We start from the raw sequence: 13,805 nt of genomic DNA, 5'->3' as shown, positions 1-13,805 counted from the left end.
AATCAAAATATCGAGATAATCGCCTTTAAAGTTGTCCAAATGAAGTTCTTAGCAATTCATATTACTAATCAAAAATTAAGTTTTGATATATTTACAGTAGGAAATTTACAAAATATCTTCATGGAACATGATCTTTACTTAATATCCTAATGATTTTTGGCATAAAATTAAAATCTATGATTTTGACCCATACAATGTGTTTTTGGCTATTGCTACAAATATACCCCAGCGACTTAAGAATGCTTTTGTGCTCCAGGGCCACATATATTGTGAAAACGGTTGTGCTGCCGAATATTTTTGTGGAAACTGATACGTTTTATTTATTAACGCACACAACTTTAAAGCTCGGATGCTCACTCTGACCCAGCACGTGTGGTGTATAAAACGCAGCGTCTTAAAGGGAAGGTGTATAGGTATCAGTAAGATGAAAGATATGCGCCCTCTAGTGGTAAAATACTAAAGTGAAACTAAAGGAAAAGACTTTCCTACAGTATGATTTGTTAGGATAGGACAATATTTGGCCGAGATACGACTATTTGAAAATCTGGAATCTGAGGGTGCAAAAATTAAATCAAAATATCGAGATAATCGCCTTTAAAGTTGTCCAAATGAAGTTCTTAGCAATTCATATTACTAATCAAAAATTAAGTTTTGATATATTTACAGTAGGAAATTTACAAAATATCTTCATGGAACATGATCTTTACTTAATATCCTAATGATTTTTGGCATAAAATTAAAATCTATGATTTTGACCCATACAATGTGTTTTTGGCTATTGGGCTTATATGATTACATATTATTCACACAATGTCAGTAAATTTTTTATAATTGATCGATTCACTCCAGTTCTGAATTTTGCTTTCTAAATGAACCTTCCTCTTATATAAATGACACTAATAATTATGCAAGTTACTAAACACTGCCGATGCATAGCTGAAATACTACATCTTCATCATATCCAGTTTACCTTCACTAATTATTAATATGCAAAGTCTGGACAAAGACATTTCAATCCTGGAACACTTTGGCATTTTCGTGTTTATTAATGTTTGTTCATGTAATGTAGGGTTTCCCAAGCTTTTGACATTTTTATGACATTCATTTTTTACATTATTTCATTAATTATTAGCTTTTCATAAACACCCTACAGCTGGTTCATGAACCCAAATTTGGGAAACCCTGCTTGTTTTTTGTTTCCCCCCATCAATATGGTACACAATAATCCCATTCAAGACTACCTGATAAACAAGTTAGGTCAAAAGTAATCTAAAAGTAATCAGAAAGTAGTCAGACTACATTACTTAATATGTGTAATCCAGATTACTAACTACAGTTTTCATCATGTAATCTGTAATCTGTAACAGACTACAATTTGTAAGTAATCTACCCAGCACTGTGTACTGTACTGTATAAAATATATTGTATGTCTTTAGGTTATTTTTACATTAATCTTGCATTAAGACATAAAAAAAAGTGATTTATAGGAAATTATATTATTATACAGAAATATTACAAGGTAACTAGATTTTACTGCCGAATCAACACCATTTTGAGCGTTTCCGCATGACAGTGATCAGAAGGTACAAGATAATTTTCTCAGAAAAAATAGTTAATTTGTTAATTTGAGCTCTACTAGGACGTGAGCACACATTTTATCTCATTGCTCTCTGTGGTTCTCCCTCTTTATAACTAATTACATTCTAATAAAACCGAAAGAAAGAACACAATGTAATAATAAATATTAAAAACTCCCTCCTTGATGTAGAGTAGTAGTTTTTCTGTCTGTCAGCAGTTATCAGACCACAGACCTAGGCTTTTCCAAGGTGTCTTTGCTGAGGTAGATGTACCAGTAGATGAGGTTGAAGATCCCAAAGGCCAGAGGGAAGAGGACGCGGGAGTATTTGTCTATGGCACTGGTGCCTGCCAGCATCATGTTGGGTGGGACAGCCGAGCCCTGAAGGAAGATGGGAATGTGAGTCCTAGGCGCCTCGGACACAGAGTTCGCTCGTCTTCTGAGGCTAAAGCCACTGGTATCAGACTGAGGCTGCGACAAAACAAACAGTGAATGACATGAATCAGTCCCACCTGATATAAGAGAAATGTGACCCTGGACCACAAAACCAGTCATATGGGTAAATTTTTCGCTGAATAAATAAGCTTTCCATTGATGTATGGTTTGTTAGGATAGGACAATATTTGGCCGAGATACGACTATTTGAAAATCTGGAATCTGAGGGTGCAAAAATTAAATCAAAATATCGAGATAATCGCCTTTAAAGTTGTCCAAATGAAGTTCTTAGCAATTCATATTACTAATCAAAAATTAAGTTTTGATATATTTACAGTAGGAAATTTACAAAATATCTTCATGGAACATGATCTTTACTTAATATCCTAATGATTTTTGGCATAAAATTAAAATCTATGATTTTGACCCATACAATGTGTTTTTGGCTATTGCTACAAATATACCCCAGCGACTTAAGAATGCTTTTGTGCTCCAGGGACACAAATATAACAGAGACAGAACCTGCATCCTTTACGGTACTGATTAAAACATCCTGAACAGCTGTCAACTGTCAAAACAGTAGTCAAGTAGTATGTATTCACATAATACAGTTTAAAGTCATAGTTCACCGAAAATGGAAAATTCTGTCATCATTTACTCACTCTCCTCTTGTTCCAAACCTGTAAGAGTATTTTCTTCTGCTGAACACAAAATAAGATATTTTGAAGAATGTTGGTAGCCAAACAGTTGACGGTAGCCATTGACTTCCATTGTACTTTTTCCATACTATGGAAGTGAATGGCTGCTGTCAATTATTTGGTGACCAACATTCTTCAAAACGTCATCTTTTGTGTTCAAGAGCTGATAGAAATTTATACAGGTTTGAGAGTGAGTAAATGATGACAGAATTTTCATTTTTGAGTGAACTTTCCCTTTAATGATGCTGATCGTGTCAAAAGAGCCCACCAACAAGCAAGCTCTGGTCCCTCCTTCAATGTAAGTCTATGGAATTTTTACACAGGCTTTATCATCCACCAGGTGAAAAATTGGCAGTGTGATAGAAAACTAAATTGCACACCTCTCAGGATTCAAGGGCATCATTCAAGTGTATACCGAACAAAGGGTGTGACAAATTACGCTCCTCAAGTACAGTGCTGTGAAAATGTATTTGCCCCCATCCTGATTTCTTCTGTTTTTGTTTCAAACTGAATAATAAACACATACAATTCTATTTATTTATTTATTTTTATTGAAGCAAAAAAGAGGCTATTCAAAAATGATCATCAATTTGAAACTGATTAGATAACATTTTGCTACAATAAATAATGTTTATCATTTAAAAACTATTTTGTGTTTACTCAGGTTGCCTTTGTTTTATTTTAGATTTTGTTTTAATTTTTCTCAAAGACTTTAGTATGAGATATACACAAAAACATAAGAAATTAGTATGGGGCAAATACTTTTTCACAACACTGTATAACACTTACGGATAGGAAAAAACACACTTCAGCTTTAAATAAAAAAAATAGACAGTTATTGAAGATCATAATTACTCAAAATTTACTCTGACATAAAGGTGCCATCACATTTACCATTTTTCGGTGAATTTTCACAGGAGAAATCCAGACATTTCAATTGGAATCCACACAATTGAGAATTTCGTTGCGACGAAAGATTTCCGCACACATTCCATTTGCAACGGGTTCAAGTTTGTCACACAAATTCAGCATGTTGACCAAAAGAAAGCTGTTTGGTTTGACTTATGAGTGCTTTATACATCTCTACTAGGGGTTGACCGATATGTGTTTTTAGGGCCGATGCCGATACCGATTATTAGAGATCAAGTAGACCGATAACCGATATATATGTCTGGTGTAAAAATGAAAATGAATGTCAAAATTAAGAATAACAAGGGCTCTGACAAAAAAAATCTTTAAATGCTTTTAAATTATTTTATCGGCAAATCGGTACAGATTACCGATAACCATAAAAATGCTTAATATCGGCGCCGATAATCGGTCTACACGTCATAACGGACAATGGCGTTTTCTGACCGTTCAAATATTCGCCAAAATTTGGTTCATTCTGCATGTGGAAATCTTTGGCCCTAACAAAATTCTAGATTGCATGGATTCCTATTAAAATGACTGGATTTCACCAGCCGAACAGTGGCGAAACCAAATCATTTTAAAATAGCCAAATATTTCTAAAACATTTTATTGCACTTTATAAAAATAAGAGGTTAAACTACACCCCTCATGCTGGCACTTAATGTCCCCGTATATTTCCTTCCCATCCAGACTCTAAGCCAGAGAGAGAACTGGAGCAAGTGGATCCGTAGCACAGGTGAGAGATTATAAGGGTCATGGCTCGCAGTTTTAATACGGGCAGCTATTTTTAAAACACCAACCATGAGCTCCCCACGTGAGAGCGGTCCCAGGAGACGCCACACATCTGTCGAATTACCATATCCAACTCAGCACAACAGATAAGAACTACAATTCACACGTGGCAGCAAGAGAGCAGGTGAATGACTCCTCACCGAACACCTGAACAATTTGCTTCTGAACACAGCCGTGGACACATTAAAGGTTGAGCCATGTGCTACGATTAGTTACGCGTGCTAAATATGTCTTTAGAGGAATTTAGCCGTCCCTGTGGGAGGTGCATATATGCAGCTGCAGCGACACTCATTTAGCATCACAATAACTGTGACACAGCTCATTGGTTTGTGAAGAGCAGCACTCGTGTTGTGCATATCGTATAACCAGGAGCTCCGTCAGCTGTGCTTTTTGACCGCAGCACGGTGTTAATTGAGCGAGGCTCACAGGAGATAGTTACCGTCTCCGACTCGTCGTCGCTGCCCTGGGCTATGGACTCCAGAACGGAGGCCCTGGAGAGCCGGCGTTTTTCCCTGTTGGCCTCGAGCGTGGCAAAGTAGTTAACTGCGGCAAACTCGACGAGGGCCGAAGCCACGAAGGCAAAGCAGACGGCGATGAACCAGTCCATGGCGGTGGCGTAGGAGACTTTGGGTAGCGAGGAGCGGGCGCTGATGCTCAGAGTGGTCATGGTGAGCACAGTGGTGATTCCTGAAGGTCACAGGAGATTATGTGAACTCGCAAGTACAGATTTACATGGGAAATGATCCCAGAAACACTGAGAACATGAAAAAAACCTAAACAGTGAATAGTTAAAGGGATAGTTCACCTAAAAATTTACATTTTGCTATCAGTTACTCACCATCATGTTGGTAACCAAACAGCTGCTGGTCCCCACTGACTTCAATAGTATTTTTTACTATGGAAGTCAATGGCTACCAGCAACTGTCTGGTTACTAACATTCTTCAAAATATCTTCTTTTGTGTTCAGCAGGAGGAGGAAACTCAGACAGGTTTAGAACAACTTGAGGGTGAGCAAATCATGACAAAACTTTCATTTTAGGGTGTACTGTCCCTTTAAGACCACTAGTATACTATATTTTTAAATAGCACGTGAAACAATATAAATTATGCTGTTAGCTACATTGTGGTTGTGCTCATCTTGCATTGTTTAATTCAGCAAATGCATTCAGTTATCATCTTTAAAATTAGTTTTAATATAGTTTTACGTAGAAACTATTGGCAGGTTGATTTAATAATCAAGAAAAAATAATTACAAACCATACTTTGGTTTGTAAATCTCACCATACTCTGCACACTACACATTTTGGTAAATGTAGTTGGTATGTTATTTGTATACAGAACAAAAAATATTTCTGTTGAGTATCAGTGTGGTTATTGTTAAGTAAAACTAAAATGCAAAATATTAAAAACTGTGTTCGTTAATTTAAATAAAGCTGAAATAAAATATAAATAGTACATGAAAAACTTTACATTGAAAATGCTGCTTTAACTGAAATAAAATAAGTTGCAGATGAAGTACTAAAATTACTAAAATGAAAAATGAATTAAATATATAGAAAAGCAAAGTAGAAATATATATATATATATATATATAAAATAATAAAAATTCTTAACACTGTTATTTTGCTATTTTTTTGTAAAATGCTACATTTTGCAGTACAATCAAATAACGAGACAAGAAACCAATTAGGAATTCAGGCTGACATTAAAAATTGAGGCTGATATTACTTTTTAGTTCATTTATACTGGAAATGGAAGGTAAAATCAAGCGCATTGCATTGTGGGATGCTTTGTGCAGTGTCTATGTTCTTTTCAGTTACTCCATACATACAGAAAAACTGCATACTGTGTAAAGTATGCATACTATATATTACAACAGTAAGAGTAGTATGCTACTCCATAGAATAAATATGGACCACAGCGTGTCATGAGTGATGACTCTGCTCTTTACTGAGATGGCGGGTAAGCAGCTATTGAGAAATATTATGATTCTTATTTATTTATTTTTTTACAATAGGTGCAGTTAAATGTTACAACTGCACTTCAAATTTCACAATGAAACCCCAAAACATAACATACACTACCGTTCAAAAGTATGGGGTCATGGTTTTTTTTTTAATAAATACTTTCATTGAGCAAGGATGCATTAAACTGACTGTAAGTGACAGTAAAGACACTTAAATCAGCATATTAGAATGATTTCTGAAGATCATGTGACACTGAAGACTGGAGTAATGATGCTGAAAATTCAGCTGCGCATCACAGAAATAAATTACATTTTAAAATATATTACAATAGAAAACAGTAATTTTAAATTGTAATAATATTTTACAATTTTACTGTTTTTACCGTATTTTGATTGAATAAATGCAGCCTTGGTGAGCATAACAGACTTCTTTCAGAAATAGTGTAGATGTTCAATGTAATTTTTATACTCAAAGAAATATGACACTCATACCAGCCACTGTTCGAGCCGGGACAGACTCCTTGTTGATCCAGAATGCGACTTGTGACAGCACAACCACCATAATCAATGGGATGTACGTTTGGATGAGATGGTAGCCAAGCTTCCTCTGAAGATAGAAATGGACAACCTGGACAGAATACAGACCTAGACGGTGCCAAGACATTAGAGGAGGACACTGATGAAGACAAATCGTGTAAATTCGGCAGTCTGTATGATGCTCTGATCAAGCCCATTTGGCCAAACACGACTCCGAAACATTTAGAGGGAATTTTGGCTCTCGGCTCTTAATTCCTGTCCTTAATTACAAGAAAAGGCAAAGTCATACAGGCACAGAACTTTCTTTCGGATGTGAGCCTGATCCATTTCTCATAGATCTGATGGGTACCCCGTTTTTGCTTGCCTATAAATTCCTCATTACTGAGCCCCCGGTCAACCATGATCAGAGGCTGAAACGGGTTTATTGTAACGCAGCTATTTTTAAAGACAGACAGCATGAATTAGGCCTGATCAGTTAAGCATCTTAGATTGCCTCTCAGAGGGGAAGCTGGCCGGGAATCTTGTAGCTCTTAACACACACAATAAAATAAGTCATTTACCCTAGTAATAAGGGTGTGCGATATTGATTTGGTGATTAAACCATATTTTGCGTAGTCTTTTTATGCTGGTACCTTGGCTGGTTATAAATAAATATGACACTAAAACCACCAGTAGGTGGCAGCAAGTCCCTGTCTTAATGAGTGATTAATTTCAATCATTCATTCAAATGATTCGTTCAAAACGGATGATTCATTTAGATATGAAGCAAATGGCTGTCTTTACAAATGGATCATTGAATCATTGACTCAAATGATTCGTTCAAAAACAGATTCATTCAGGATCAAGGCACAGCAGTGTTGCTCTGAGACGCACAGATGTTCTGCTCTGGCTTTGTTTCGAACTATTTTCATTGGTGAAACAGAAAAAAAATAATACTCCTGATAGCACATGCACATCTTAAAGATAACTGACATCTACTGTATATACAGGGATATTTTGTGCTTTCATAACTTGAATTATAGGGTCATTTAACTGCATTCTAATAGGCTTCATCACACAGTCGATGCTTTTGGACTCTCAAGACGTGTTTTTGTTTGTTTTTTGCAAAGTGAGTGACACACTCCATAATGTCAGCTCACATATCATAAAAAAAAACAATTATCATAGTATCGTAGCCAATAAATATGGCACACCCCTACACAGTAACTGTACAAGACATCTGACATGCTACATCTGTAATATTTAGGGGAAACTGAGCATTAAATAAAAACATACCTGTGCTGAATTTATATGTTTCACTGAACAAGGTCTGGCCCACAAGATCATACTGAAGTAAGCTTGATGATTCTGGAGGAAAATCTACTGATGCTTGAAGACCCTTCCTCCACGTGTAGACGATTTCACGATTAGTGTAAGCATCTGAAGGTACAGTGTAAGAGAGAGCAGCTGAGAAATGGTGCACAGATGGATAGACGGACGGACAGACACGATAGACAGATCTTACAGCTTCCAAACAGGAGAGGACATGTGTGTCCATCCATAGGAAAGTCCATCAACACCATTGGACATACTGCACTTACAGTCAGCCTAAAATATCCAGAAAACAGGCATTTATTTGGTGACCCAAATTATTTGCTATTATAATATCCTAATAAAAACATTCACTTATACTGAAACAGATTTCCGAGGGTTTCCTATCAAGGGTTTTTCAAAGCTCAGCCCTCATCTGATTGTTTTACCTCATAGTGTAAAAGACCGTTCCGTTTTGCATGATTCGAAACAGCTTGTTAGGAGACGTCATGTTGTGTGCGAGTGACGTCCTTGCATTGCGAAAAAACGTGTCTGGCGTCCAGATCTTGTCCACCATGCGATTGTTCAAAGGCAAGATTTCGACGGGCCCCTGAAAGGCTAACCTCTCGTCAACCCACATTTGGCGGAAAAACATATCCATGGTGAACTCCTTAGAGACAGAACAATTTCTTTCTGTGAAACATGTTCTTTTTTTATGGTTACAACCGATATGAATTCATAATTTAAGTTATTTTTTAAGCATAGTGTGGGTGAGGCTTGACATACTGATATTAGTTTGAACAGACATAAATAAAACATCAGCTTGTTATCTACTTAGAAAGTACTTTAGCCACAAGACATGAAGCACTATAGCTAAATCGAAATAAAGATGTAACATTTGGGTGCTGTATTTTCTTACCATCTTAACATCAGACACTGGTCCAAAACTTGTGACGAATATGTCTGTTTTGACCTCAGTTACAGAGACTGCAAAGATAATCACAGATTACATTTACATGTAGAGATGTGAGTCCATTACACTGTTACAGCAAAATTAAGTGAAACACATAACATTTAGACCAAAAATCATTAGATGACATTAAAAGACTCTATTTAAGGACCACAGTGCAGCACTAAAATACTAATTAATTGTGATTTTAAATCGTTCCCAATCTTTGCCACAATCCTTCAAACCACCAGGTTTAGTATGTAAAGAGTTTAGTATGATCTCTTATTCTTTTATATATTTTAATAAGTGCAGATCGTAGTAAGTATGTTGTTTCATTTTTGCTTAAATATATGTTTCGCTGAATGATGATGGAACATTATTTCACCCATATTTTATTTTCACAAACATTATTTGAAACATTAGAGACTTTACTTGCATTTAAAATGCTTTCCGTGTATAATAAAATCACTTTTGTAAATTTAATTTGATGTGAACACAAAATGGGATCTCGCCTTTGAACCACATAATGTCAAAACTTTGACAAATTATTCAAATTTCTAATAATTTCGAATTCAAATGATTTAATTTCTATACTGGGAGGCCTGTGCTTACCTCCAGATCCCGGGCGCAGTCGATTGTCATAACCCTCAAGAAGTCGGTCTAGAATCCGTGTTATATTTTCTGAATTTATCCTTTGCTTTCCTAATACATCTGCAACACTACACAGAGAGAAATTACCATCTTGATTAGTCCTTTCAGTGAATTTAGACCTACGTCAGGTAAAATTAGCATTAAAGTTAACTCATTTAAAGTAAGTATACCTAGTCCATTAACTCACCTTGTGAGACATAACAAGGCCAAAAGAAGAGCCATTTGTGTTGCAAAAAAGTAAATAAATAAATACAAAATAAAATAAATTAAGCCATCAATGGTTAGAGGTCATAATGTGATGTACTGAACTGAAGCACTGTCTTATGACTGTCAGTAAATGAAGGGCTGAATGTGACTTGAAATGCTTTCAGGATAATCAAATTAAAGGATTAGGAAAATCCACTTGCTTTTTTAGCAACAGGTTAAAGAGTATATCAAGCAAACTAGACATCAACTACCCTGATTGCACACATTCATCACGGAGACGTCTATTTGGCGTCTGCAAGACGTATATTTTAGAGTGTTTGCTCATCTGCAGTACGTCTAAAGGACGTTTCCTATCAGATGTCAAATAGACGTTTAGAAGATGTCTTTAAGATGTTTATGATTTAGATCGAATGTAAAACTGGCATCTTAAAGACGTCTATCAGATGTTTGTACACAGCAGATGAAGTGATCTTTAACAGACATCTTGCAGATGTACCTGTGCAATCTGCTGAAAATAACAGCTAAAACCAGCCTAAGCTGGTTGGCTGGTTTTAGCTGGTTTAAACTTGAAGTAGCTGGTTTTAGGGAAAGTACAGGACCGATGTTTATTGAAACTGAAAAACTCTTGCAAGAAGGTCTAGTTTGCTTAGCCTAAGCTGGTTGGCTGGTTTTAGCTGGTTTAAGCTGGAAGTAACTGGTTTTAGCTGGTCTCCCAGCCTGACCAGCTAAAGAAGTGGCCAAAACCCCTCTAAAACCAGCCTGCTGACCAGCTACGACCAGGCTGGAAGACCAACTAAAACCAGCCAACCAGCTTAGGCTAAGCAAACTAGACCTTCTTGCAAGTTTTTCAGCTTCAATAAACATCGGTCCTGTACTTGCCTTGTCTGACTTTCCCTAAAACCAGCTACTTCAAATTTAAACCAGCTAAGACCAGCTTCAGGGCTGCCAACTATTAAGTTCAACTTGGAGTGAGAATACCCAAAACCTATATTATGTGTATATTATAATAAATATATTATGTGGTTTCTGACATGCCTAGTAGTTAACGTCATGATAGTACTGCATTTCTATCATAAAAGTATATAAAATAACTGCTGCAGAGCTACAAAACTATTAACTTTTTACCACAATAAGAATAGCAATGTACAGTGAGAGAATTGCGAGATTTAGCTACTGGTCATTGAATGATTGCAACCACAACCCTGTTGAAAAAAACAGCATATGCTGGTTAGGTATGTTTTGACGCTGGGATGCTGGTTTAAGCTGGTCCTTTGCTGGTTTAAACTGGTCCTTTGCTGGTTTATGCTGGTCCTTTGCTGGTTTAAACATGTCCTTTGCTGGTTTATGCTGGCACATGACCAGCATAAACCAGCAAAAGGACCAGCATAAACCAGCAAAGGACCAGCTTAAACCAGCAAAGGACCAGCAAGCTTAAACCAGCATCCCAGCGTCAAAACATACCTAACCAGCATATGCTGGTTTTTTCAACAGGGATTACGTAAATTTATAGAATATAGAATAAATATTTAGGCTGGTTTTAGCTGTTTTTTGTTTTCCAATTTTTGACTCAAATATTACATATAAAGAGAGCTAATAAGTTAGTTAAGTATTGCATTACACTGATAAATACATTATTGTTATATTTTGCAGCCTTGCTGCTAGCCTGTTTGTTTACGATGTAATCGATCATTTCTCTTAGCTTTAAGAGTAAAATAAGTATCAGTTTAACTCAGTCGATGTATTTTACTCAACATAAACAATATTATACGACATTGGGACGCTGGCTGTACATTATTCCTTATATATTTGACAAAACGTTACAAATTAGCTTTTGTTTACGCGCTCTCCGATACACTAGATGGCGCGCTCGATCCGTCAACAGCACCGCATTCGCCGCAGAAGAAGACATACTGCATGAGCAATACATCTGGAGTGAGTGTAATACTAGCTGTTATGTGAGTTTGTAGCGTGTCGGGCAGCCGTTTTCATGAGAGGCCACTGAGGAGAGCAGTATGTCGGGGCATTTTGAGGAGAGGAGCGGCGTGATCCCGTGTCAAACAGCATGGGGCTCGTGGTACCAGACTATAGAAGAGGTTTTCATCGAAGTCAGTGTTGCTCCCGGAACTTCCGCCAAAGAGATCAAGTGCAGCATCCGGAGCAAACACATCGAGCTGCGCGTGAAAGACCAGCAGATCTTCAAGGTATGGATGAGCGTCAGTTATTATAAGATCCAGACAGGATTATTTTGAGAGATTAGAGACGTCTTTTTAATTTTTGAGCAGACATCTCATCTTCTACTAACCATATATTAATGCACATAATTTTTCAACTGTTATAATATTTTTTTTTTATTAATTTATTACACATTTTATGTAAACATGGGCAAAAAAAACTTTTCAGTAACGTTACTTATCAAATGTTTGAAAGCATTCAAATTTTAAAAAGTCTATTATTATCATTTACAAATCTTTCAACTTTATTAATAATAATAAATGTGTTTTGAGCAGCAGATCAGCATATTAGAATATCATGTGACACTGAAGACTGGAGTAATGATGCTGAAAATACAGCTGCGCATCACAGAAATACATTACATTTTAAAATAGATTCACATAGAAAACAGTCATTTTAAATTGTAATAATATTTTAAAAATTTTCTCTCTCTCTCTCTCTCTCTATATAAATAAATAAATAAATAAATAAATGCAGCCTTGGTGAGCAGAAGAGACTTAATAAAAAAAACAAACATTTAAAAAAAATAAATATAATGTTTCCAAACTGTTGACAAGTGTACTGTAAGTGTCTTTTTTATATTATAAATATTTTATGTGATATATGAGATTTGGGGGCAACACATATTATTAAATATTAATATTGTAATAACGAGTTTAATAGGAATATTAAACAGGGGGAAAGTGTCACTTTACAGAGGACATGAAATGGAAACCCTGTATAGTGTGTCTATATAGTTTTTATTAATTTTAATTTCTGTTTTAGTTTGTTATTTTATGGAAGAAAACATCTGTCACTATTTACGTTCAATTGCAATTTTTTTTTTTTTTAAATCTGCATTTTTTTTTTAAACTTAAATATAAATAATTACAAAAGAAGGTTAATTGTCTACATGCATGAATGTGCTGAATATTGGTGTTTTAACAACCGAGCAGAGGAGGTTGTGATAGTTTCTCAGAGGAATTCACATCAAAAATAGAAAATGAAATTGCTCCGTCCCAGTCGGACTAAAAACCCCAGTTACTCTGAAGGACCTCAAGTTATTAGGTGACTTTTTGTCATATCAACACAATACATGATCACATTTTTCGGCCTGGATGAGTGGCGTTCGTGTGGCACAGGCGTGTGAAACGTCCCACTGAGGTACATGCTGCTAATGGAAACTCTCAGCTACTTCTAATTTATAAACTCAGTTTTCTGTCGTCTCACAGGGGAAGCTGTTTGGACCCACAGTCGGCGATGAAGCGACGTGGACGTTAGGTGACGCTGAAAGCCACTGAACAAATTCATGTCAGAGTAAATAGTGCATGCATGCAAAAGCTTATGTGTCTGTCGTGCCGTTCAGAGGACAGAAAGTTGATCCGGATCGTCCTGATGAAGTCGAACCGGGAGGCTGGGAACTGCTGGCGGTCTCTGCTGGAGGGCGAGTACGCGGCGGATCCGTGGGTTCAGGATCAGATGCAGAGGAAGCTGACGCTCGAGAGGTTTCAGAGAGATAAGCAGAACGGCATAATAAAAGAAAAGAAAAACAAAAACATCTCGTTTCATCGCCTTGGGTAG

At 36.4% G+C, this 13,805-nt stretch overlaps 2 protein-coding genes across 3 annotated transcripts; one reads left to right on the top strand and one right to left on the bottom strand.

Annotated features, from left to right (window-relative positions):
* Nucleotides 1–1,505: 1,505 nt before the first annotated feature.
* gabra6a (gamma-aminobutyric acid type A receptor subunit alpha6a) lies at nt 1,506–10,123 on the bottom strand. Of its 2 annotated transcripts, none has more exons than XM_016471481.1 (9): nt 9,994–10,123; nt 9,768–9,874; nt 9,126–9,193; nt 8,656–8,876; nt 8,421–8,503; nt 8,192–8,335; nt 6,872–7,024; nt 4,853–5,100; nt 1,506–1,957 (listed from the first exon to the last, which is right to left on the bottom strand). In XM_016471481.1, exons 1-9 carry the CDS (start codon nt 10,026–10,028, stop codon nt 1,799–1,801), a joined length of 1,218 nt encoding a protein of 405 aa, XP_016326967.1. In that variant the 5' UTR covers nt 10,029–10,123; the 3' UTR covers nt 1,506–1,798. The 2 variants fall into 2 exon arrangements, with proteins under 2 accessions (XP_016326967.1, XP_016326966.1); XM_016471480.1 differs by having other exon boundaries at nt 1,507–2,047.
* A 1,683-nt stretch (nt 10,124–11,806) lies between these two features.
* On the top strand, nt 11,807–13,805 carry nudcd2 (NudC domain containing 2). The gene is made up of 3 exons (XM_016471455.1): nt 11,807–12,214; nt 13,457–13,505; nt 13,591–13,805. Exons 1-3 carry the CDS (start codon nt 12,026–12,028, stop codon nt 13,803–13,805), a joined length of 453 nt encoding a protein of 150 aa, XP_016326941.1. The 5' UTR covers nt 11,807–12,025.

The sequence above is a fragment of the Sinocyclocheilus anshuiensis genome, unplaced genomic scaffold (assembly GCF_001515605.1).
Source record: "Sinocyclocheilus anshuiensis isolate Anshui unplaced genomic scaffold, SAMN03320099.WGS_v1.1 scaffold84, whole genome shotgun sequence".
Classification (NCBI taxonomy): Eukaryota; Metazoa; Chordata; class Actinopteri; order Cypriniformes; family Cyprinidae; genus Sinocyclocheilus; species Sinocyclocheilus anshuiensis.
Note: the sequence above shows the minus strand (reverse complement) of the source record. Positions and strands in the feature narration are given on the sequence as shown.

Excerpts from the sequence above, each read along its gene's own strand:
- gabra6a (XM_016471480.1), bottom strand. The coding sequence starts at position 10,028 with ATGGCTCTTCTTTTGGCCTTGTTATGTCTCACAAG. Across the intron at positions 8,504-8,655 it reads ACGGTCTTTTACACTATGAG|GCTGACTGTAAGTGCAGTAT; the intron begins GTAAAACAATCA and ends TGGATATTTTAG. Across the intron at positions 8,336-8,420 it reads TCCTCTCCTGTTTGGAAGCT|ATGCTTACACTAATCGTGAA; the intron begins GTAAGATCTGTC and ends CTGTACCTTCAG.
- nudcd2 (XM_016471455.1), top strand. The coding sequence starts at position 12,026 with ATGTCGGGGCATTTTGAGGAGAGGAGCGGCGTGATCCCGTGTCAAACA. Across the intron at positions 12,215-13,456 it reads AAGACCAGCAGATCTTCAAG|GGGAAGCTGTTTGGACCCAC; the intron begins GTATGGATGAGC and ends GTCGTCTCACAG. Across the intron at positions 13,506-13,590 it reads TGAAGCGACGTGGACGTTAG|AGGACAGAAAGTTGATCCGG; the intron begins GTGACGCTGAAA and ends CGTGCCGTTCAG.